This window comes from Numenius arquata, chromosome 5 (genome assembly GCF_964106895.1).
Source record: "Numenius arquata chromosome 5, bNumArq3.hap1.1, whole genome shotgun sequence".
Taxonomy (NCBI): domain Eukaryota; kingdom Metazoa; phylum Chordata; class Aves; order Charadriiformes; family Scolopacidae; genus Numenius; species Numenius arquata.
In genome coordinates this window covers 12,592,411-12,614,996 of record NC_133580.1, presented here as the reverse complement: position 1 = coordinate 12,614,996, position 22,586 = coordinate 12,592,411, and the positions used below count along the sequence as shown (strand labels likewise).

The 22,586-nt window shown below is 47.9% G+C and overlaps 2 protein-coding genes across 2 annotated transcripts; one reads left to right on the top strand and one right to left on the bottom strand.

The window, feature by feature from the left end:
• Window positions 1-2,451: 2,451 nt before the first annotated feature.
• Window positions 2,452-8,292, top strand: RAB39B (RAB39B, member RAS oncogene family). Its single transcript, XM_074147031.1, has 2 exons — window positions 2,452-2,690; window positions 6,901-8,292. Exons 1-2 carry the CDS (start codon window positions 2,476-2,478, stop codon window positions 7,325-7,327), a joined length of 642 nt encoding a protein of 213 aa, XP_074003132.1. The 5' UTR covers window positions 2,452-2,475; the 3' UTR covers window positions 7,328-8,292.
• A 3,553-nt stretch (window positions 8,293-11,845) lies between these two features.
• On the bottom strand, window positions 11,846-22,053 carry VBP1 (VHL binding protein 1). Its single transcript, XM_074147030.1, has 6 exons — window positions 21,920-22,053; window positions 17,513-17,637; window positions 16,417-16,483; window positions 15,855-15,953; window positions 13,976-14,114; window positions 11,846-13,056 (listed from the first exon to the last, which is right to left on the bottom strand). Exons 1-6 carry the CDS (start codon window positions 22,010-22,012, stop codon window positions 12,986-12,988), a joined length of 594 nt encoding a protein of 197 aa, XP_074003131.1. The 5' UTR covers window positions 22,013-22,053; the 3' UTR covers window positions 11,846-12,985.
• Between the last annotated feature and the right edge of the window lie 533 nt (window positions 22,054-22,586).

Here is a 22,586-nt window from a genome sequence, read left to right as displayed (position 1 = left end):
CTGTTGTGGGCTTGAACTAATGGGCATCGGACGCTCAGAAATCATACGGTAAAGTGCAACAGATCCCCACAAAGCATCGCTGGCAATGAGTCACTGGTTAATGCACTGCTAACTCGGATTTATAGGTTTAATATTTTTCTGTTGCTGTGCAGATTGCCTCATCAGTTTTCTTTCCTGTCCTGAGCTACGTTAAAATAGGATCTTTTGGGGTTGTTATTTTTTAATAAATATATTATATTTCAAAAGATATTGAAAAAAATTCCTTGCCATTTATTCCTCAAGACTTGAAATGGTCTCTCTAATGTCCTAGTCCAATTTACAAGAATTTACAAGCTGGCTAACTAATTCATAAATGTCCTTTTTTTGAATATGTAATGAATATAATAGCCACCATGAATGTGTTTAATTTCATTAGTGGTCATGCAGAAGGAGCTCTTTTTCATGAAACCATCTTGATTTAAAAAAAAAAACCACCACCAATGCTTTTGTAAGTTTTAAATAAGAAAAAGCATCAATAATCCTCTTTTTTAATATCTGACAATGCACACATTTTAGTCACCATTTTTAATAATATACATGCTCACTTTCCCTTCCAGAGATCAAAACTCTGCTCTGGCAAGTGCTGAACAGGCAGGTGCTTGCGCTCGGCCGTACCCCACGGAGCCAGGCGAGTGCGGCCACGTGCTGCCAGTTTGGGACAGGCTGTGTTTGGGGACATCCTGGTCCAAACTGGGACTGGCAATCCCAGGTATGTGTACACACTGCGCGACATTCACTGCCACTCAGGATCCTGAACACTGTGCTTCGCCCTGCGGAGCCAAGAACCAGCTCGAGCGGAGAGAGGGAAAATGGCCTTGTTAAGGTTTGAGGTATTTAAGTTGCTGGGTATTTAATGTCTGTAATTATTCATTTTTGAGACTGTACACACATCATATCACAGAATCACGGAATTGTCAGAGTTGGAAGGGACCTCTAGAGATCATCTAGTCCAACTCCCCTGCTAAAGCAGGATTGCCTAGAGCATGTTACTCAGGACTGCATCCAGGCGGGTCTTGAAAATCTCCAGAGAAGGGGACTCCACGACCTCCCTGGGCAGCCTGTTCCAGGGCTCTGTCACCCTCAAAGGAAAGAAGTTTTTCCTCATATTTAAATGGAACTTCCTATGTTCTGGCTTGTGCCCGTTGCCCCTCATCCTATCGCTGGAAACCACTGAAAAGAGTCCGGCTCCTTGCAATATATATATACATACTATATACACACACACACACACACATAAATGTGTTTGTGCAGGCAGATGTGGTGGGTTTCATGTCTGTCGGTACGATATCTTACCATTACCCTTGTCCCTTTGCAGACCAGGCTGACATGGCGCAGGTGACCCAGCGCCCAGGGCAGTGCTGCAGATGATCTCCAAACGTGCCAGGAGCACTTGGGCTCCCCCCCCGGCGTTAGATGCCAACAGGAACGAAGCCCCCAACACAGTGGTGAGGAACCAGAATCTCTCCAGAAATGAGACTCGGATTTAAAATACATAAAGGTGTTTCGTGCCCTGCTCAACCCCCCCCCCGCCCTGGGGAAAAGCAGGGAAAGGCCAGCCTTGGCCTGCACCCCTTAGCTTTGGGGTCCGCCTGGCATCCCTGCTCCCCCTTGGCCCTGGGCTCGGCACGGCTTGCCTCAGCCCTCGGCCCCCCACAGCCGCTGGGGACCCCCGCAGCCGCGCGTCCCCCTCCCTCAGCCCCCGGAGCTCCCCTCAGCCGCGGGCTCCCCCCGGCCGCCCCGCACGGTCCCGCCCCGCCCCGCCCCGCACGGCTCCCGCAGCCGCCGCGTTTCGGGGGTGGCGGCTCCTCCCGGCAGTGCGGTAGAGCGCGGCCGCCATTGCATCACGGCGCGCCCCGCGCTCGGCCGCGCCTCCATCCCGCAGCCCGGCACCGGCACCGGCTCCGGCTCCGGCACCGGCGGGGGGCGCGGGCGCTGCAGCCGCAGGGAACGGCCGCGGCAGCGCTGCGGGGAGAGCGGGCTCCGCGGCGACGCGGGAGCGACCCGCGGCCGGGCCCCAGCCCCCGGTGCCGCGGCTTCGGGGCCGCCCCGGCAGAGCTGAGGCGGCGGCCGGCGCCCGTCCAGCCCCGCGGTCCGCGCAGCACCCCGGCGGCAGAGCCGGGGCTCGGCGGGATGCGCCGGCGGTGACGGGTCAGCGGGGTGCCGGGCAGGGGCCCGCGCCGGCCGCCATGGGGCCCGCCTGAGCGGCGCGGCCGCGGCACAAGACAGCGGGGCCGGCCCGCCCGCGCCCCGGCGGAGGGGGGGCCAGGCCCGGGCCGCCGCCGGCCCCCGGAGCGCCGCGGACCCGGCCTAGCGGCGCGCCCCCTGCGGGCGGTCGGCGCGGCGGCGGCGGCCGCCCCCGGGCCGGCGGGCCGGGCATGGGCGGCGCGGCGGCGGCGGGCGGGCGCTGAGGAGGCGGGCGGCGGCGGCGGCGGCAGCATGGAGGCCATCTGGCTCTACCAGTTCCGCCTGATCGTCATCGGCGACTCCACCGTGGGCAAGTCCTGCCTCATCCGCCGCTTCACCGAGGGGCGCTTCGCCCAGATCTCCGACCCCACGGTGGGCGTGGATTTCTTCTCCAGGCTGGTGGAGATCGAGCCGGGCAAGAGGATCAAGCTGCAGATCTGGGACACGGCCGGGCAGGAGCGGTTCCGGTGAGACCGGCGGCGGCGGCGGCGGGGGCGGGCGGGCCGGGCCGGTGCTGGGGGGCTGGGGCCGGCGCCCTCCTCCTGCGAGACGTTTGGCGAATGAGACAAAGAAGAGTCAAATTGCACCTTTTGCCTTTTTTTTGCCTCCCCCGTAGCGTACCGCTTTGTGTACCCGGGATCGGTGTCCACCCCCAAATGGCCGCGCGCGGGATGTATAGGATGTGTAGGCTGTGTAGGATGGGAGGGGAGGGGGCCGAGGCTGGAAGGCCGCGCTGGGCTGTGGGGGATGTTTACAGCCATCAGCCGGGAGTTGTGCATCAGAGGATGCAGCTCGGGAGGGAGAGCGCCTGCTCCCCCTTGGCGCAGAGGCAGTCACCAGGATGTGTCACCTTTAGGCTCGCTGAACGCAATGGAATTCCTGGTTTGATTCTCTGATCCGCTGCCCGTGGGACAGAGAGAGGCCGGGACAAACCCGTGGTTGAGGCTGTGCGGAGATGGATGGTGCTTTCCGGCGAGTGCCAGGCCTAGTGCTGCACCAACACAAACGGCTTGAGAGGTTAAACCATAGTAACGAGGACTCGATGAGGAAAAATAAAAGCAGCGTGTGGGACCATGCCAAGAGTTCCTCCCAGAACTGTATGGTAAAACCAGCAGTCGTGGTTGGTGCAGGCTTGGCCCCAGCTGGACAGGGGGCTGGTGTTGCCAGGGGATGTGTGCTGCTCAGACAGTGCTCGTTTGGAAAGGGTGTGAGTGTACCCTCAGCTCCTTGCCTCCAGATTGCTTATATTTTTCATGCATCTTTAACCCTCATCCTCTCTTTCATCCTGCTCCCTCCGGGAGCACTGTCCTTGCTCCACATCTTTGCGCAGCTTCACACAGCTTCTACTTCTGTGCTGTAAGGACTTGCCTGAGGAATGTTTTGGTTTCATTCAATAGATGAAACCTCCCCTACCCTCACCCCTCTCACCGCCTTCCTTTGCATCTGTGGCGCTGGCGTGTAGCCCAGGATGCGCAGTCGTTGGTCCTTACTCACTGACAGGTTTTTCTTCTGCTACCTTGCAGCCTTTCGGGGCGAGGAGCTCGTGCTTTATTCTGCTGAGAGAGGAGGTGCTTTTGCTTGCAGTTGCATCAGCTTCCAGCTTTGCATCTCGGGCTGAGGTCTGTAGAAAAAAATGGGCCTGGGTGCCTTCCCCAGCTTCTGCCTTTGCTGTGAAGAGCAAAAGCTGTTGGATGGCTTCAGTTTCCTTTCTTTTATACATCAGGAAGTTTGGGGCCCTGGAGGCTGCTTACCCTTAGTGCTGGTGGTTGACCCGGCCTGGCGCTGGGGTTGTAATGATGATGAGCAGGCGACCTTCAGTGCAAGGGCAGGCTGCACTGCTGTGATGGGCAGCAGCATTCAAAGGCAGGAACAGCGTAAGGGGCAGGAACAGTGAGTGACATAAAAAACCACATCATGCAACTTTGAAATGCCCTTGCAGTCTTAAATTCCCAATGTGAAAAGCTAGAGGGAAGCAAACAAACCCAGGTGCCTTTATGGTGCACGCTGGGGTATGAAAAAAATCAGGCACAAAAGTCTGTTTTGGGTTTATCTCTTTCAAGTCACCATTAGCACTTTGACAAATCATGCCCCATAAAGACAGCAACTCTTGGGCTGCTCCTGCAAGCTCTTTTTCTGGGCGAAAGGCAAAATGTAGCTATTACTTGAATAAGTTGAAGCCTGTCAGACTTGGGGCCATAGGCAGGAAGCACAATGATGCCGGTTCTCTCCAGAACCCTTAAATTTTTTTTGTCATAGCACAGGGAATTTCATAAGAAGGAAATTTGTAAGAATGAGCCCTGACTTCTCAGCCTTTTCTGATTTGAGCATTTCCAGCCTGCTTTGCCTGGTTTAACGGCTGCCCCACAAGGAAGAAACCACTGTAGTTATTTTGAAGACACCTTGTTGTCATTCTCTGGTCTGCAGCTGCACTACGTTTCTGCTCTTCCTTACCCCTGTTGTGAGCTTTTTCACTCTCCATAAATTAGAAGCAATTTCCGTGCAGGCAAAGCTTAAATTACAGTCAAGCATGTGCCATTCTATATTGCCGGGAGGCTGCTTTGGAGCCATAGAAGAGCAGGTTTTCCTGGATCCAGCAGGTTTTGCATGTCTCCGTTGCTCAGATAACTGTGATTTCTTTGTCTGAAAAATGATGTTGTGTAATACTAACAAAAGCAAAAGCGTGTGCAGCCCTTGCCCCCTGGAACTGTGTACTACCACCTGCAGAAGAGCTGTTTCCTTCCAGCCGGCAGCTCGCCCTTAGCTGAGAGGGAAAGACTCAAACAAACAGGCGCGGACCTCAGGTGCAGGAGTCCCCACCATGGGTACACAGTGGTTCCCAGACAGAGGCAATACCTTTATTGTAAAACTTGGCCAAATAGGTGCAAATCCCCGTACTGCTCTGCATGAGCATGTTGAGCATGGCAGGAGGAGGGAAGGTAGGAGTCCTGGAAGGGAACTGGGGAGTGATGTGCAGCATGAAGGCAATAGTTTGCTCCCTGGGGGTTGGTAAGGAAAACAGGCTGTGGAAGAGGCTTTAAGAAAAGGCACCGAGACCTTCACCTAGTTTTACCTCAAAGCAGCATTCAGCTTAGATCCTGTCACGTCTTTCAGAAGTACCTGAGGTGGTGTTGATGTTGGCAGGAGGAGCCAGGACTGATGGCATGGAACTCAAGGGAGAAGCAGAAATGCCTGTGACATTCTGGGGGTGAATTCAAAGCGCCAATATCTGTTTGCAGCTGGCTAGATAGCAAAAGGCAGATCTAATTCCCTCAGTGCCAAATGTGCAGAGCTACTGTTGTCCCTCAGCCAGATAATTGGGAGAGGAGAAATTATCCAAACGCAGCCAACTATCTTTTTTTCCCCCCTCTTCTGGCTTTCTTCAGTTTTGGCTGTGGATTTTCACCTGTCACTGCATGTCTGTTGATAAAGCAATCCTTGAAAACTCCAGTTCATCCTTTCTTGGGGCAGTTTTGCTAGATTCACACACTACAGGACCAAGTAACCCCTAATAACAGTCTTGCATGTCTAAAAAAAGGATTTGTCCCAAGGTAAGAACGCAGCAGTGCTTATGTTTTCCCAGCAAGGAAAGTTCAGGCCCAAGTGTTAATTCCTCCAGGGACTGAAATCGATCATTGCTTCTGGATTTAGAATGAATCCATGACTTTGCAGAAACACCACAGTTTTACAGCTTCTTGATTTTTCCATGTGTAGTAGTCACTGAACTGTAGCTCTGCTCAGCCTCGTGCTCTCGGCTTCGCTCCATCGCCCTGCGTTGGCTGGCTTCATGTGCTGCTTCTGCCACGCTGAGGTCTGCCCTTGCTCAGAAGAGTGGCGGAAGATGCGCTCCATTCCTCAGCCCGTGGTTCGGGGGTTTTTTTGGTTACTGTTTAACGTTGTCAGTATTTGGCAGGAAAAAGACCAACAGTATTGCAGGTTCCCCTGGGAAGCTGTTGTATGATTTTGCTGTTACTCGGGAGGTCGGATGGCTGCTCCCGTTAGTGCATCAGCTGTAATGGTGTGTGCTGTCAGTTTGATCAGTGGCATTGTGGAATAAAGTGTAGGGGTCTGTGGATGTCCCTGTGCCACGGCCCCGTGTGTGTGGAGGGGAGCTACAACCCCATGGCCCGCCTCCCAGATCTGTAGCCTCCTTCTTTTATGTATGTGTCAGAGAGTGGGTGTTTGGTTTCAGATGGATCCTTTGATTTGTAACAGCGCTTCTAAACCAATGGGTTGGACAAGGTATTCAGAGGCGGGGGATGGGGCTCTTCAGACTAACAGCAAAGGGCATGTGGAAATTCATGGTAGAATATAGAGACCAAAAATAGTGGTGGGGATTTTGAACGGAGCTGTAATAAGTCAGTGGGGCAATTACCCAAGGATGAAGTCTTTAAGCCAAGATTAGTTGTCTTTTTGAAGGACAAGCTCTACAGAGCACAGGCTAAAAGTGCTAAGACATTGTCTGAATGGCCCCTCTGCCCTCTATTCTGCAGGGTAGACAGGGTGGTGGTAATGCTGCTTTCTTAAACAAAGACCTATGTTCAGAAGGCCTATGTTTGACTTAAGAAAAAAAATAATCAGAAGACACAAGCAAACAAACAAAACCCCATGTGAAACTCCTCTGCCCTTCTTCACAAACAGCTGTAACTTAGACTTCTGTTGTGGCTTATTCGTTTCCAGGTCCATCACCAGAGCCTACTACAGGAACTCAGTTGGCGGACTCCTCCTCTTTGACATTACAAACCGCAGGTCCTTCCAGAACGTCCACGAGTGGCTAGAGGAGACCAAGGTGCACGTCCAGCCATACCAGATCGTCTTTGTTTTGGTAGGGCACAAGTGTGACCTTGACACGCAGCGGCAAGTCACCAGGCACGAGGCTGAGAAGCTGGCTGCTGCATATGGTATGAAGTACATTGAGACCTCAGCTCGGGATGCCATTAACGTGGAGAAAGCCTTCACTGATCTGACTCGAGATATATATGAGCTTGTTAAAAGGGGGGACATTTCAATCCAGGAGGGATGGGAAGGGGTAAAGAGCGGGTTTGTCCCAAACGTAGTGCACTCTTCAGAAGAAGTGGTGAAATCAGATAGGCGATGCTTGTGCTGAGCTCTTCTAGTGAGGCAAGTGGTGATGAACTCTACTAACCAAATGTACTTTACTAAGTGAACTTGGTGTGACAGAAGGGAGAGCAACATTCCCGTTGTGAACAGCCTCCCACGTTGTTTTGGACACCAGAACAGACCCCGGAAAGAAATGTTCTGTTCCAAATAATCTTGCAGAACTGGGGGCTACAAACCTAACGGAGAGTGAGGCTGCATGTAGATGTTGTAAGGAGACAGGAAGCAGAAATGAGGGGCTGCACGAGAGAGGAGAGAGTACAGAGAGAGCTGAGCGGGCTGGCACACGCCAGGGTACTGTACATGTCCTCTTTTAAGTAAATCCATAGCTCCGTGCTGGGTATTGAAGCCACAGTGTGGATACTTCGTTAGTGTGATAAATGGGCAGACAGAGGGAAAGAAAGAGGACATCTTCGTTTGTGTCAGCTGTTTATTACCAGGAAGGTATAAAGGCAGCACAGACACCTTTTCCTCATACGGCCAACTCCACAGGAAAAGTTTACTGACATGGTATGCACACTTCTGAATTTTCTTCCTTATGTTCTTGAATCTAGTTCCATAGCAAAGAATATTCTGTGGGATTTAAAGAGGAAAACAGTAGTTATTTGATTGGTGATTAAAATTTAAATTATTCCACCCTTCCTCCCCCCCGGTAGTGCTTTTCTCGCTGAGCTGAACTGGAATCCTAAGTGGCAACTCCTGCAATTCAATGCATTTTTATGCATTTACTACCTAGGTGAGTACCCTGCGCTCAGGGCTTTCCAATAGCATTAAGTGATCAAGAGCATAAAGAGAGAACCATGTCCTCATATGTTATATCTTAAGGCTGGGGTGTTGGAGCCAAGTGGGACGCACCAACATTTCTCTCTTGCTGACAGCACTGTGCTGACCTTTTGGGTGTCTTACTAGCCAGGTCACAAGGAGGAATGGAAAGGAGGGGGGGAAACCCACCCCAACAAAATAAAAAAAAAAAAAGAAAAACTTGAAAAGCTTAACTCAGGTGCATCAAACATCCTAAAAAGGTGAGATTTGCTTTTAAAGAAGTTAAACAGCATGGAAAGCAACAGCTTCCATCGGTACTTTTTGCTGTTAAAGTGTCATTTTCTTTCTTGGCATCTGTGGAAGAAGAGAACTAGCAGTGGGAAGGAGGCGCGCACAGCAGAAGTGTCTGAGCAGGGGGAGAGGAAAGCCGCAAGACAAGCTCAAGAGTAAAAATTGTTTTCCTCCATGTTTTAATTTGACAAACGAGGATCCATCTCAGGTTGGTCACAGTGGGATGGTTGGTAGCTGTGTTGCAAAGGCGAGATGTAGGTGGATGTTTTCTGGGAATGCCATTCACCACTTCAAGCTTTGCTTCTGCTAAGTTTTAACTTAAGCTTTTGAAGTGCAGCAGAGTAACTGCTGTAGCAAACTAGGCAAGTTCAGCCTATTAAAAGCAAACAAACAAAACTATAATGATTTTTTTTTTTTAACTCGAGTTTGGAAGCTTTACCTGCCAAACTGCTAATTGGCAGGAGGGAGGGATTTGGTAAAAAACACAGGAAGCATCTAGTGTTTGATTTTAGGCCTCTAAGTAGAGAAAAATAAAATACTTGTTAAAGCTTTTTAAGCTACGCCACGTATAAAGGTGTGGGTCTTCTTGATTGTTGAGTTCAGACTATTTCTCCCTTTGAACCTGGTCTCACATTTCGCAGCACGTGGGCAGAGCTGTATGAACTAAAAAACTGCAGTTTCCTTGGTAAAGCTATAAAAAAAAACCCCAAAACCTAAACAACAAACCAACCCAACAACCAAACCCCTGAAAATTAGTAACATTTTTTATTTTCAGTGTTCTAGGAACAATTTCGGTTCCTGGGCTCTGCAGGGGAGCAGCAGTGTTGGCACCTGCTGACAGGGCACTGGTAGCAAGTTAAGAGGCAGGGAGGGGGGCAATAGTCCAGCACCTCTCAGGAAGGTTGTCACTGCTAACCCCTCATCGCTCCCGGGTAGGGTATAAATGTATCAAAACCCGTGTGCTAAAGCCCAGTGCATTCCAGGCAGATTCAGTTGTGGTTGAGTTGAGTGCCCTGAAGATTTAAAAGAAAAAAAAGAAAAAAAAAAATCACAAAAATCCCTTTACAAAAATCTCTTTCTAGGTAAGCAAAGCTGGAGAAGATTGATGCAGAGAGCGCCACAGGAGCTTGGCTGCCATGGGCTCTCGTGGGCTGATGCCAGTGGAGAGCGCAAGGTTTGCTCGGAGCGGGTCTGTCAGTCGCATTTTTCACAAAAGTGAGGACAAACAAGTACGAAGGGGTCAGTTTCTTCATTCTTACAGTGGGGCCTCCACCAAGCAACCGCTTTGGTCTTTCAGGGTCCAGCTGCTCATGAGGTGTGTCTTGGGTTGCCTGGCGGAGGGTGGCAGAGCTGGGGTGTGACATTAATGGCAGTTAGAAGTTGGATCAAACAGTGTTTTAGCAATAAAATTCTGTAATTCTGTGTGCAGGAACCTGGCCAGCAGAGGAAAGATCACTTTTCATGAGACAACCAATATTTGATTTAATGGGTTTTGGACATTCCCCTTTATTGCTCCCAGAGAGAAATTCCAGAAAGCCTAAATCAGTAAGTGCATTCAGGCCTCTAGAGTAAATCTTCAGTTTAAAAATATAAGTGTCGTAATTCTAAAGAGGAACAGTACAGAAGAAACTGTACCCAGTCTTAACTACTTAGAGGTAATAAATGGTTATATTAAATGATAGAGAAATCATTATATACATCTTTTTCTAATTCCTTGCATTTTCTAGACAGCTTATTAAAATATAGGAAATGTAGATTCATCTGTACAAAATTTGGAATGTTTTTTCTAAGATGAAGAACTTATAGGATATGCTAAGAATTCTTTTCTAAGAACTGGTTTTAATGCTTTGACTTCTAGTGCAAGAGGGATTTAGGGAAATCAGAAGGTGATACCTTTCACAGGATAAAGGTCAGGAGCTGTTTTACTCTAGGACAAAAAGGAAAAAAAAAAAAAACGCAAAAGCTAACTTTCTGTGGTCTCTACCACATCTTAAAAACAATCTGCATGTTAGATTGAAATTGCTCAGAACCTCCAGAATAAAAGCATACTATACACTTTCCTCGCTTTCTGTTATGCACTGTAACGAAATGTGAAAATAATGCTGTATTTAGCTGTCTGTATGTGACTGAAAATATGCTTGTATTTAGCAAAATGGTTACTATGTGATAATGTGAAATTTAAAACTTGTAAAGAAACGTTGGTGGTTTTTTTTTCATTTCTGCTTCCCCATTCTTTACCAGTAAGCTCTCTACTACCTGTAACTTCTATACCCTCGCCATAGCAGAGCCTACCAGGGACTGCCTCAGCAATAACTGGCCACCCTTTCCAGCAGCACCCGCTGTACATTTCTGTCTGAAGGCCCACTGCTTCCACCTCCAGAACCAGCCACCTCGCTGAGAAAAGACAGTGCAACTATACAAACACTGGCCATTCTAAAACAAACCAAAAAGCCCCGACCAAAGCCAGCCGTAGCCCCTCCAGGAGGCCTTGCTCAGCAGCAGGCAGGACTAGTCACAGCAGCTGAAGCAGCTTCGGCAAACCGACCTGGTCTTACTCAACGTAACAAAGACTTAACAGCAAAGGACAGAGCAATATTGGACAAGGGTCAGTTACAGGGTAGCTTCAGTTCTTGTCTGTGAGTTTTGTTTTTTTCATTTGCTTTGTATCAAACAAAAACCATCTCCCATCCCCCAAAGCCAGGTGCCTTTTCAACCTACCAAGCAATTCTGGCTCGAATGCTGTCGCCACCCGCCCCCCCCCCATCCAGCATTAGGTCATGGCCAGTCGCACACAGCACTTGTTTGGCTCGTGCAGAAATGCTTAACTGGTCAGTTCATTGTGCACAACAAAGGCAGGCAGTCGCTGCCTTCGGACCAGCCAGTGGGAGGGGGGAGCAAGCTTGAGCCTGTTGGGATCTCATTAATCCAAATCAAAGAGAAAACCGCAAGAGAAATGAGGAGGTGTTCGCAGCTGCCTTTCCTGGCATCGCTGGAGCTCTTCAAAGGAGAGGGAGCGTGGCAGCCTGAGCAGCCCCACGCACAGCCCAGCGCAGCAGCAGGCAGGTACCTGTCAGTCAAATAGTACATGTGATCTAACTCTTCCTCTGCTACAGCCAAAGCCACTGTCACAGAGTACCGCCCTGCAGGAACCCTACAGATGAGCCAAGCCCAGGTACTTACTTGTAAGGATTTACCCGTTTTATGCCCACCCCTGCAGCTCTTACTCTTTCAGAGCCCCCGTGCTGTCCCGTCAGTTGCTTGTATTCACAAATTCAGATGCGCTGACTCACACCCGCCTTTCACTCATGCCCGTATTCTGGTATTTTCACATCTGCTGCTTCAACTGAATTTTTTCACCCCCCTGCCTTAATTAAGGGAGGGAAACATTATAAAAGACCACACATCAGATTCCTGGCCTTCTCACACAAAGAAAAATGCATAAAAGCAGGTGTTTGCCACAACTGTTTAGTTTTACTATTTTAATATCATGAAATAAAAGTACAAAAAATTTACAGGTATATTGTTTCTTACATGAAGGTCAAACAGTTAACATTTGCATTTATTTTGCAGCGAAACCTGTATTCTCAGTCACAGAATGTGAATATTAGCCACTGACATCACCACTGAGCATTTCATTTTAGAAAGAAACTGCAGAGGTAAAAGGCAACAATCTCGCAAGGCTTCGTAAGAACCAAAAAAAAAAAATATTCCGACTGTTAACACCAGAAGTCGTGCTTCAGTAAAACATCCTTATCTCATACAGGTTTCACCACGTGGGAGGCTGAGAGTGTTAAGACATTTGAACTGGACATCTTGTCTAAGGGAGCGTAAATAGGGGGTTTCTTGTTAACAGGCTATCAGCATTTTGGTGTCCTCGTTCAACGCATTTGCAAAAACAAGCAGCGTGTGCACATGTATGAAAAAGAACGGGGTGAGATCACCTGCAGTCCTGACATCGCTTGTGCTGTTGGCTCCGTTACCACTCTTCTCTGAAGACAAGTCACAAACTGTTGTATGTAAAGTGCTGAGAGTTCGGTCACAGGCAGTTAACTAACCAGTAACTATTAAAGACAAGTTTATCTGAAGTGGATATCCAGGAATGCTGGCAGGTTGATGCTGCCAATTAACTGACTGAAACAAAATCCAAGACTTCACTGCATTTTTTCTGTCTCCTAGAACCTTACGGCTGCACGTCTTCCCGTGCAAGTTGTAACTTCATCAGCTGTACACAGAGATGAAAAAGTAAACCCCTGCATCACCATAACCCGCTAAAATGTCAGACCCCATTTCATACGTGCCCCTCAACTTTTCAGACAAGCCTTCAGGTAGAAATTCATTTATGACAGACTGGTCTGATCAAAATACTATGTCCTTTGTTGGACTGTGTGGTGCCTTTTCAAACAATTCATTTCATGAAGCATGCACGAACCAAATTTTTGAGCTTACAAATAAATAAAATGGTGCTCACCATTAGGTTTCATATGTTTTACCATTTACTGAAATGCTTAAAGTAACTCAGTCCCTTAAGAATGAACTTGGGGGTGTTTAAATAAAAAATATTTGGAAATTGAAACCACATTTAAAATTGGCAAAACTATGCTTTGTTTTTGGAAGGGTCTTGCTTGTTTCTTCTCTTTACATCCCAATTATAAACTCTAGCCATATCTGAGGGTGCGGAATTAAGGAAATAGCTCTTGCATTCAGAAAAGAAAGAAGAAAAGGAGAAAAGCAGGTTATACAGTTGGCCACACTTTACTTACTTGTAACAGTCAATATAGAAACCATTTGATGACAGAGCTGACAGTGCAAAATCTTAAAACACAGGAATGCTAGTAACTGTTAATAACTGCAGCATTTATACCATTTACTTAAAAACCTCCAAAAAGATATTACAGAGAAACACACGTTTAGTTTTACTTATGGCTGCACTTCTCTGATTTCCGCCAGCCTGCCTGTATCAGCTGCATTTGCCCATTTCAGGCACCCATAACTTCCTGCAGCACTAAGACAGCTTAAGTATCAACTTGAAAAAACAAGTCGTTGTGCCTTCATTTACTAAATCTAATGCCTTCAGTTGATGGCTACCCTCATCGTTAAAATAGTTTTAAGTAGAAAGTATTAAAAAAAAAAGAAAAAGTTAAGCAATCCTAAGCCAGCAGCAAGCAGTGCTGCAGCAGGGCTTGTGCTGCTTGGAGAACGTTGTGACGGCAGCTGAATCGGGTGTGATTAGCTGGAAGAACAACATTCATACGCTCTACAGAGGAAGGGTCACTTTGCTATGAACTGGCCACCTGGCCGTCAACCTGCAGCACCCATCCACGCTCCCACCTCCCTCCCAGTCGGGGCTTGGCACCACCGCTGTTGGTTTCACAAGGACCCACTCACCAACACCAACTTTGCTACATCCGGCACAGCAGCCCTCAGCTGGGCGCTGGAAACACAGCCCCCCTTTTTGCTGCTCGAAAAGGCTACAGAATTCTAAGGGCAGCCAGTCTCAGATAAAAACATGTCAGGAAATTGATTCTTACCTGTCTGTTAGCTTGCGCATACACCTCTTCCCCTGCACATGAAAAATAAAGGATACTGACTTCTGTAGTGGTGAACTGATCTCTAAGAAAATCCAGGTCTTCCTCTAGAAGATCAAGGTTTCTTGTGGCTGTTGACAAATTCTTCTCTAACAGAGCCTGAGCTTCATCAATATCATATTCAAGCATCACATTGGCCTAAAAAAAGAAAGATTGAGAAAAGCTTTTACTTTTGCATTGTAAGGAATAAGCCATAGCAAGCTTGTTTATAACTTATCACATTAACAAAAGGCTGTCCTGACAGGCCAAGACAACAAGGTTCAGGCCAAGCAATGCCAGAATCCACTCAGGGCTTCCACCACTTCAGTAACTAATAAATCCCTCTAGTGACTTTAATAAAGTCCTCTTCCTATAGCTAAGCAACAAGGGACTTCTCTCCCTGTGGACTGCATTCAGCCTTTCAGGTGTCAGTATCTCCACCATATTTGAAAAGCGAGAGACTGCGTTTCTCAGCAGCACCTTTCAAGTGCCACACAACCCTAGAAACAATTTTTGATACATTCAAGATTAAGCTGAGGATCTCTGTGTGAACACTGACAAACAGCCTAATGGCTTTGGTCATTAACAAGAACTATGACAGGCATTTAAAGATACAAATATATAAGAAGTCCTACCCTACACCGTGGTGGTTTTTAATCTACAAATCTTTATTTCAGTAAGAAGCTACCACACGAAGAGATAAAAGAGCAGTATCAAGTGAAGATGCACCAATGAAGCTTTGTCCCATTCAAGAACTGAGGAGAGCCACATGCTACTACCTAGGTGTGATCCCAGGGATGGCTACACAGAGCTGCAAGAGCGAGATAAGCCATTCTTCTTGTAAAGTAACTGGAAGACAGTTTCCCCAATAACAGCAATACACACAGGCCACCATGCAGCCTGTAGGCAACAAGGAGGATCAAGGCAGAAGGCCAAGAACACCTAAACATAATAAATTGCTTGTGGCATTTTATTATCACTTTTCTGTATGACCCACCAATAGGATGATGTTCTCTGATGTTCTGTTACAAAATAAACCTGGGATGCTCCCTGCAAATCAATGTTTGTGAAGTCTGAAGACAGTCTCCTAAAAGTGACACGCATCAGACCGATCTCCTCTTTTTACGATAGAAAAGAAGCGGGAGAGGTTGGGAGCAACTGCCCAGTCCATCCAGATGCTGCACGTGGCAGCAATGTTTCTGTTCCTAACCAAGTGGTGGTGTTTGGCAGCCAACACAGGGATTTGGGAACATCTGGGATTTAGAAGTCCCAAAGTAAACATTAGCAGGTTATCTCCACATATAAGGAAGCCTCTGGATACAAAATAACCCAACCTTATATTGATTAAGTAGTTGAAATTCTGTGTTTTGATCTCTAATCCCACCAGTCTTCGGCACAAATTCCACTCTAAATGCTGGCAGGTACCTGCAAGTAACAGAAATCCCATCTCTCCCTAAAAATTTGCATGAAAAGGGAAAGCAGGATGCTAAACACAAATAACGTAGAGAAGATGGGAAGCTACTTGCCAAATTAAGTTATTTTGCTGGCATGTTCCCATTCCAGCCAATGCTGGGGGGTACTCTGAACTGCAAAGTGATAGAATTGATAAGGAAAACATTCATGAATATGCTTTTTGGAAAGAACAATCCAGAAAAATGACAACTCTCTGAAGTTTTACTGTTCAGGCACCAAATAAAATCGAACATGAAACCTTCACTAATGCATTGAAATTGTCTTGTTAGGATTACCCTGCTGAGAGGGCACAGCTCCACTACACTCACATGAACAGAACTGTACCCATAACCACTGGAAGTAGAGATGAGACAGCAGCGAACAGTGGCTTTTACAAGCCTTTTAAAGTTATTTAAACAGTTTCAGAGAAAGTTCCATTTTACTTACCCCCAACCACAAACACACTTTATCTGTAGGAGGAACTGAAGCTTTGCAGTAGAGATTATCTGCCAATAAAAATCTGGTTTCCATTGGATTTGTGGAATCCTTAAGACAAATGATAAAACTTAAAATTGCTATTTTCACTGGAAACTTGCGTCAAAGACATAAAACTTACAGTAAAGAGCACACTGTTCTGCTTTTTGCCATTGATACAGTATTAACTTTGGTGGAACTCTATGTAATCTTAGTTCAACATTAAAGTTAGAGCTCCAAGAATAAAGCATTTTAAAAAGATACATTTAAAAACAATATAGAAATCTCTATACAGAATAGAGATGAAGTCAAAGCTTAGCTGCACTCTATACACTATTAAAAGTGAAGTTTGCTTTACAAACATTAACTTGTTTTCAACTAGCTTTCAAAAAGTACTACATACCTTTAAAAACAATTCTGTTATTTATAAAGGCATATTAAGTGTGCTCTCCAAAACATTTCTTGCAATGTGTTCTGTTAGGGTGGAAAGGTCGTTAGCTTTTCTCATACTCATTAGATATTCAAAATAGTTTACCTTTTTCTTCTGCATGTGTTTTAAAATTTCTAATGTCTGTTTAATTTCAGGAATCTGACTTTTTAGCCTGTGAATTAACAACAATCACAATTTATTATTTTACAGAGACACAAAGTTTCCTAAGCAAGTGAGCAGTTTTAGTATACAATCCAACCTCCACTCCAAAATGTGAAGCCCTAGCAGCTTTCCAGGCTTACAAACGCAGGTTTGAAAGATATAGCACATAAAGGCATCTCAGCTACAGCTTCACCTGCCTCTCACATACCGAGGCTCACTGGTTTTCTGAAGCAGAGCAACACATACAGCTTCCAAACTGGAACAAACACGTATGAACAGTAACAAATACCTATTTACTAAAACAGTATATTTTTGCGTATTTCTCCCTGGAGGAGAGGGAAACCTCAGCAGAAATGCAGATAAAAAACACTGTATGTAAAACAAAACAAGTGTATTTCTTCTGAGGTCCACTATTTTAACAAACAGCTTAGAGCTACAAGAATCAGTGCTGTTAAAGCAAAAGCTCTCTCCAGAGTTCAGGGCATCCCCCTCCTCGCAGCTCCTGCCACTGCCCAGAGGCACTGGGACCCCCCTCTGCAGCCGGCAGTGACTGCCAAACAGCATCCAGCAGGAAATTTTGAGGGGTACTTTTTCCATGAAAGAAGTTTAATCTAAATAAAATATTACTTGAAGCTTTGATTTTAGCTTTTAAAAATTCGCTTCTTGCCTAAGTTTCAGATCAAGACTGAAGCTACTGAGGAGAGATGGGATTATGAAACCAAAAGTTATGGGCTTGGTACAGTAGTCATTTGATGAAAATGTATTCTTATTTACATGAGGCTACACAAAATTAAGAGACTATAGCAGCACTTTTTCACCTTAAAGGCTAAGGATCAATCCAGCAATACCGTAAATTCTTTTGCATATAACTCTCAGGAAGAGGAAAGAAAAAAAGCTGGGCTTTCCTGAAAGTACTGCAAATATTAGCTCTCCTAAAATCACCTTTTTACTTCTTGGGATATTTAAAAAAACCCCTAAACTTATTTTTTTAATAGAACTGTGCTAAACATTCCCCAATTCTGCAAAAATTATGACTTACCTCCTTTTCTTTTGAGCAAGATTAAGTTCCAAAAATTTATACTTCTGATACTGCTCATCCAACTTCTTAAGAACTACATCTGCTGTTTCATTTCCAGGCTGTTTCATAAAAGAATCTACATCTTCCTTTAAGGGGAGAAAGAAACCCTCAGTGTTAGAAGAGTTTTACAGAAATCCTAGATACAGTCATGCTATCATCTTACTGCAGCTAAGGCTAAAGGGGGTTTTATTTGTAAACAAACTTCTATTTTTCTGGAGCGAAGTACAAAATCATTTTGTTTCCTTAGTTTTCTCCTTTTCACCTCCCCCTCCCCTTTTTCGGTCAGGGAGCTACAGAATAGGTGTAAGGATTATTTCATACCCAGATTTGCCAGCACCTTGTTAGTGGTGCTTTCAGTCCTGGCCGATGTCAAATGACACCTAGTGGGGATGGATATCCTCAGGCCACAGCTAAACTTTGGTTTCCTATCTGTAAAGCAGGGATAATGCTTCTCTGTGGCTAATAAGATTACGAACTATTTAGGGTAAGACTGATGAAGGAAAAGAATCACAGCCTGATCAAGCACTTTGTGGCAGAGAAAGAGGCAAAGGGGGGAAAACTGTGGTATCTGCTCAGGAAGGTTTCTGGTAGTAAACAGCTTGTCTTCGGAAGCTCCTTCTAGTCAGCAGGAAGCCATGGAAACCTCTGGAGAACAATTCCAGCCAGTCCTACCATCGACTGTAAAAGCAGCCAGAGAAGACAGGCCTGAGCAGGCAAGGATGCTGACCTCTGCAAGTGCCTCCTTCAGACTCCCAGGAAGCAATTCATCTGCTGTGGGGAACGTTCACAGCCTTGTGCGTCGCGCTGGAGATCAACCACTCCTTGCTGACCCTGACAACGTTTACCTATGATCACACTCGTCCACTGTGGTAATTCTGTCCTTATTTGTCTATATAGCTCTGTAAACTCTGATGGAAGCCCACCATAGACCTCTTCAGTTTCTCCTTTGTAATGGGGCGTTTCCATTCCAGTAGCTTCACATCAGAAAAACACTATATAAGTAATATCAGACATAAAGCTGGTTCCCCTCGTTATGACTCCTAAACTCTCTTGGCTAAAGAAGCTTACTATGAAATTACTGAACCTGGTAAGAAGGCACCCACCTTCCCTATCATTAAGGAAACAGTGCTGCAGCAGAAATATGAACTCCACAACAGACCTCAGCAGGCAGCATGATCTAGGTGGTACAACAGAACTCAGGAGACCGCAGTTCAGACTAACTGCCCGAGGAACACCTGAAGCTACCTCACCGACAACAGAACGAGAAGCATTCCTGCCTCCTGACAAAGCCTGTAGAGAAGCTTTAACAATGAGGATTAGATTCAGGCAAGTCCTGTAGAAATGAGGCCTGAGGATGTTCTCCGATGTGACTCCCTCTTGTGGAAGTGATTCTGCTCAGGAAAATCACCCCAAGACAGAAAGAAAAAGCAAGTGGGCAACAACTCACCCCACACACACTGCCCAGGAACCCACCTCTGCCGCAGCTGATGTCCATTTGTACAGACAGACAAGACAGAACCCAAGTCCTCCTGAAACGAAGATGCTGAGAAGTGAATCCAGGACCCTGTATACTGGTGATCTCCTCTCACTACATAACGCCCCAGTCCAAAGTGCGGTTTACCACCCAGGATTTCCAACTGCAGCTTCCAAGTCCCGCTGGCTTTTGGCCCATCTTACCCAACTGCAAGGCTGAGACACGGTCTCTTCTTTGACCGTGAACAGAACAGCTTTGTTGCAAAGCTGGGTGTCAACACTATCAGGATCCCTGCTTCACGGTGTCACGCAGCATCTCAGCTGCAGAATTACCTTACAGGTTCTGCAAGGACCTGCCAAAACTCATCTCTGTCTTTTTAGGAAGAAAATTCACTGGCAAAACACCACTGTTGTATTCTGTAAAGGTAACACAATCTTTGCAAACTTCAAGCCAAGCCACACGAATACTCTGTAGAAGCCCTGAAACAGCAGGATAAGCACACTCCCACGTGCCCTTATGTTTATCTTCTGAGCGATGACCCAAATAAAGCGCTGCACGCACTGACTCTGCTTCTGCAGGGAGCTATCATCACCTATGGGCAGATACAGAGAAGATGACAAAAGAGACACGTTTCCATTTGCATCCCTTGTCCTCCCACTCACAGCCAGGCTGAGGAAGGCAGAATAAGGAAGGCATTTTCTCTGGAAACATCTGGACAAGAGTTCAAAAGAAAACAGAGTTGAAAGTTCTACTTGGATGTTTTTTAAACTCCAGTGAAACCCTGAGTTAGTGCTTAATGTCACTTGAAAACTGGAGAGGCACAAAAATCCATGGATCAAAGCCTAAGAGAAGGTATCTGCCATCAACTGTTTGAAGAGCCTTTACTGAATCAGGTCACTTAAAGAAAACACCTCTGAAGACAAGATTCCCAGTAAGACGCCTATGTAGCACGTGGTGGGGGAATGTCAAGCAACTGATCAGGAAGTCTTTATCATCATGAGAGTATACAATGTTTTTAAAACAGAAACCTATTTACTGAAGAAAAAAGCTGTTACAAAAAACAGCCTCAAGACACTAGTATTTTCACTTTGTGGAGCAGAATGCCATTAAAAGCCTCTTAACATATGCTTTTTTTGAATAAAAAAAGCCTATCTTAACATCTATATCCAAGTACTCCAAGATCACCACTGAGGCTCTCCTCTGCAGAGACAGCTGTATTTAATTAGAGCACATCTCACAACTGAGGATTAGGAAACCTCAATGGGTTTCAGATCCAGACATGGGGTTATGAAGCACCGAAGCACAGAACTACGCCCTGACCCCCAGAACTCTTGCAGGCCGCATGGTACAGCACGTGAGGTACTTCAGACACAGGTATCAAAAGGGAACAACATAGAACCAAACACGAACTGCATCAACAGCTACAGCATGAAAACGAGGGATGGGACAGACACTCTCAAAGTGTTTGCTGAGGCTGGCTGTCTCCTGTTCCCTGCCAGGGTGGCCACCTCCACAGTAGGGTCAGCACAGACCACAAGTTCTCTGTCACAGCAGTTGAGGTCTCGTAGGGCAGCTGAAGCCATGGCCCTTTCCTTTAACTAGTGCCTACATTAGTCTCGCACAACGGGGTGGAAGGAAGTTAGCCCCTGCCAGTGATGGTTTTACCTCCAAACAAGATCTGCTGGACCCCAGTAATTGTTAAATAACCTTAAAGAAAAAGTAGGATCTGGATGCACTGAGAGCAAGCGCCCTGTGCCTGTTTGTTGAGGACCTGTGACCCAGCCAGGCACATACGTAATACAAGCACTACACCTAGAAACACCAAAACGCAAATCAAATCGATTGATTTGTCTAAGAGCAGTCATACCTGACGGGTCCAAACTGCTCTGGTAAAGACATCAAGACAGATCTGAGAAATACACACCTTCAAAGTCCGAGAAAATCTCAGTGACCAAGCAGCATGATAAACAAGGCATTCAGGGCGGACATCCAACCTTTCAAGATGAGAGCGCAGCAGGCAGGTAGAGCCAGTCTGATCAATACTTATCGATCCAACGGAATAAAGTAGCAATCAAGAGCGCACACCAAGAGAGAGCTTATAGCAGAAAGTGAACAACAGATAATTTTGACATTATGTCACTGTACAACTCAATGGATCCTTCTTTTGAACCAGCCGACAGAATTATCAAACGCTTGGAAAAACTTTAAAGTCGGGTAAACAAGGTCAGCCTGTTTTCTGAAAGACACACACGTTTGTTGGGTTTTGAGAAGTTGGGAAACCGAGCTGGACACCGCGGCTGCTTCTGAAGAGCGATTCTGCTCCACAGTGGAGAACTAGACCGTGAGAGGAGGATGTGGGAAAGGCGCTCGGAGCACCACAGCCCGCTCGGAGCGCGGCTCGGCGCTACCCGAGGTGGAACAGGAGCGGAACATCCTGCTCCGGGCGGGAGGAACCGCCGGGAGGAACCGCGGCCGGGGACGGGTGACAGAAGGGCCCACTCGTACCACGCTACCCCGGCGTGAGGGCGGGCCAAGTGATTCTACACGGCAACGCTCCAGGCGGGGATGGGAGCTTGCTGTAAAGCGCGTTAATACTCAGTGAAGCCGAGAGAACCCAAATAAAGCAACTCGCCCCCGTGAAAATCCCCAGGACTAAGGCACACCCCGCCCCACAGGCCCCGGGCCGGAGGAACGAGACGCGCTCCGCTGCGGGGCTGCCCCAGGCCGGGCGGGGGGAGCGGCGGGGCCGTGAGGGGCAGCCCCGCCGCCCGCGCTCCCTCAGGCACCGCCCGCCGCCGCTGCCGCCTCACGGGGAACGGGCCCGCCTGCCGGAACGCGGCTCCACCCCCACCCTGGAACCCCGCCCCGGCCCGGCCGGCGGAGGCGCCGCTCACCACGAAGACCGCCTCGGGGATACCGAGCGGGCCGCGCTTCTCGCCCGCCGGCCCCTCGCCGCACCCCGTCTCGCTGCTGGTGGCCGCCGCCATCTTGGGGAACCGAGGGTGCGTGCGCGGCTCTTCGTCGGGACGCCGGAGACGTACGTCAGCGCGTCAGCGCCGAGGGCGACCCCGTCCACTGGCTGTCGGGCTTTGAGTGACGCGACGACGCGCGGCGGAGGCGGGGCGGCGGCCGCCCCACGGCGTCGCCCATTGGTGGGCTGGGGCAAGGGGCGGGCAGAGGGCTTTGCCGTGATACGTTTAAATTTCTACCACGCAATTGCGTCACGGCCTCGCGGGAGGGGGTGAGGTGACGCAGGCCGGGCGGGGCCGGGGCGGCGGGACGAGCCTGAAGGCGGGCGGGCCGGCCTCGCCCCCGGCCCCCGCCCGGGGGGTGCGGCAGGGGCTGGTGAGGGGGTTCGGGCGCTACACGAAGCTGCTGTTCAAGCGTCTCTGTTCAGTTCTCTCTTCTCCAGGCCGCTCGCGCTCCAGCCTCAGGCGAGCCCAAGCAAAGCTGCCCCCGGCGCGTCGGCCCGCGGGGCGCTCAGCAGCAGCCACAGTTAAACGTTTCCACGCTGCCAATTTCTGATCTTGAGACTTTTTAGACGGTAAGATGCAGACCTGA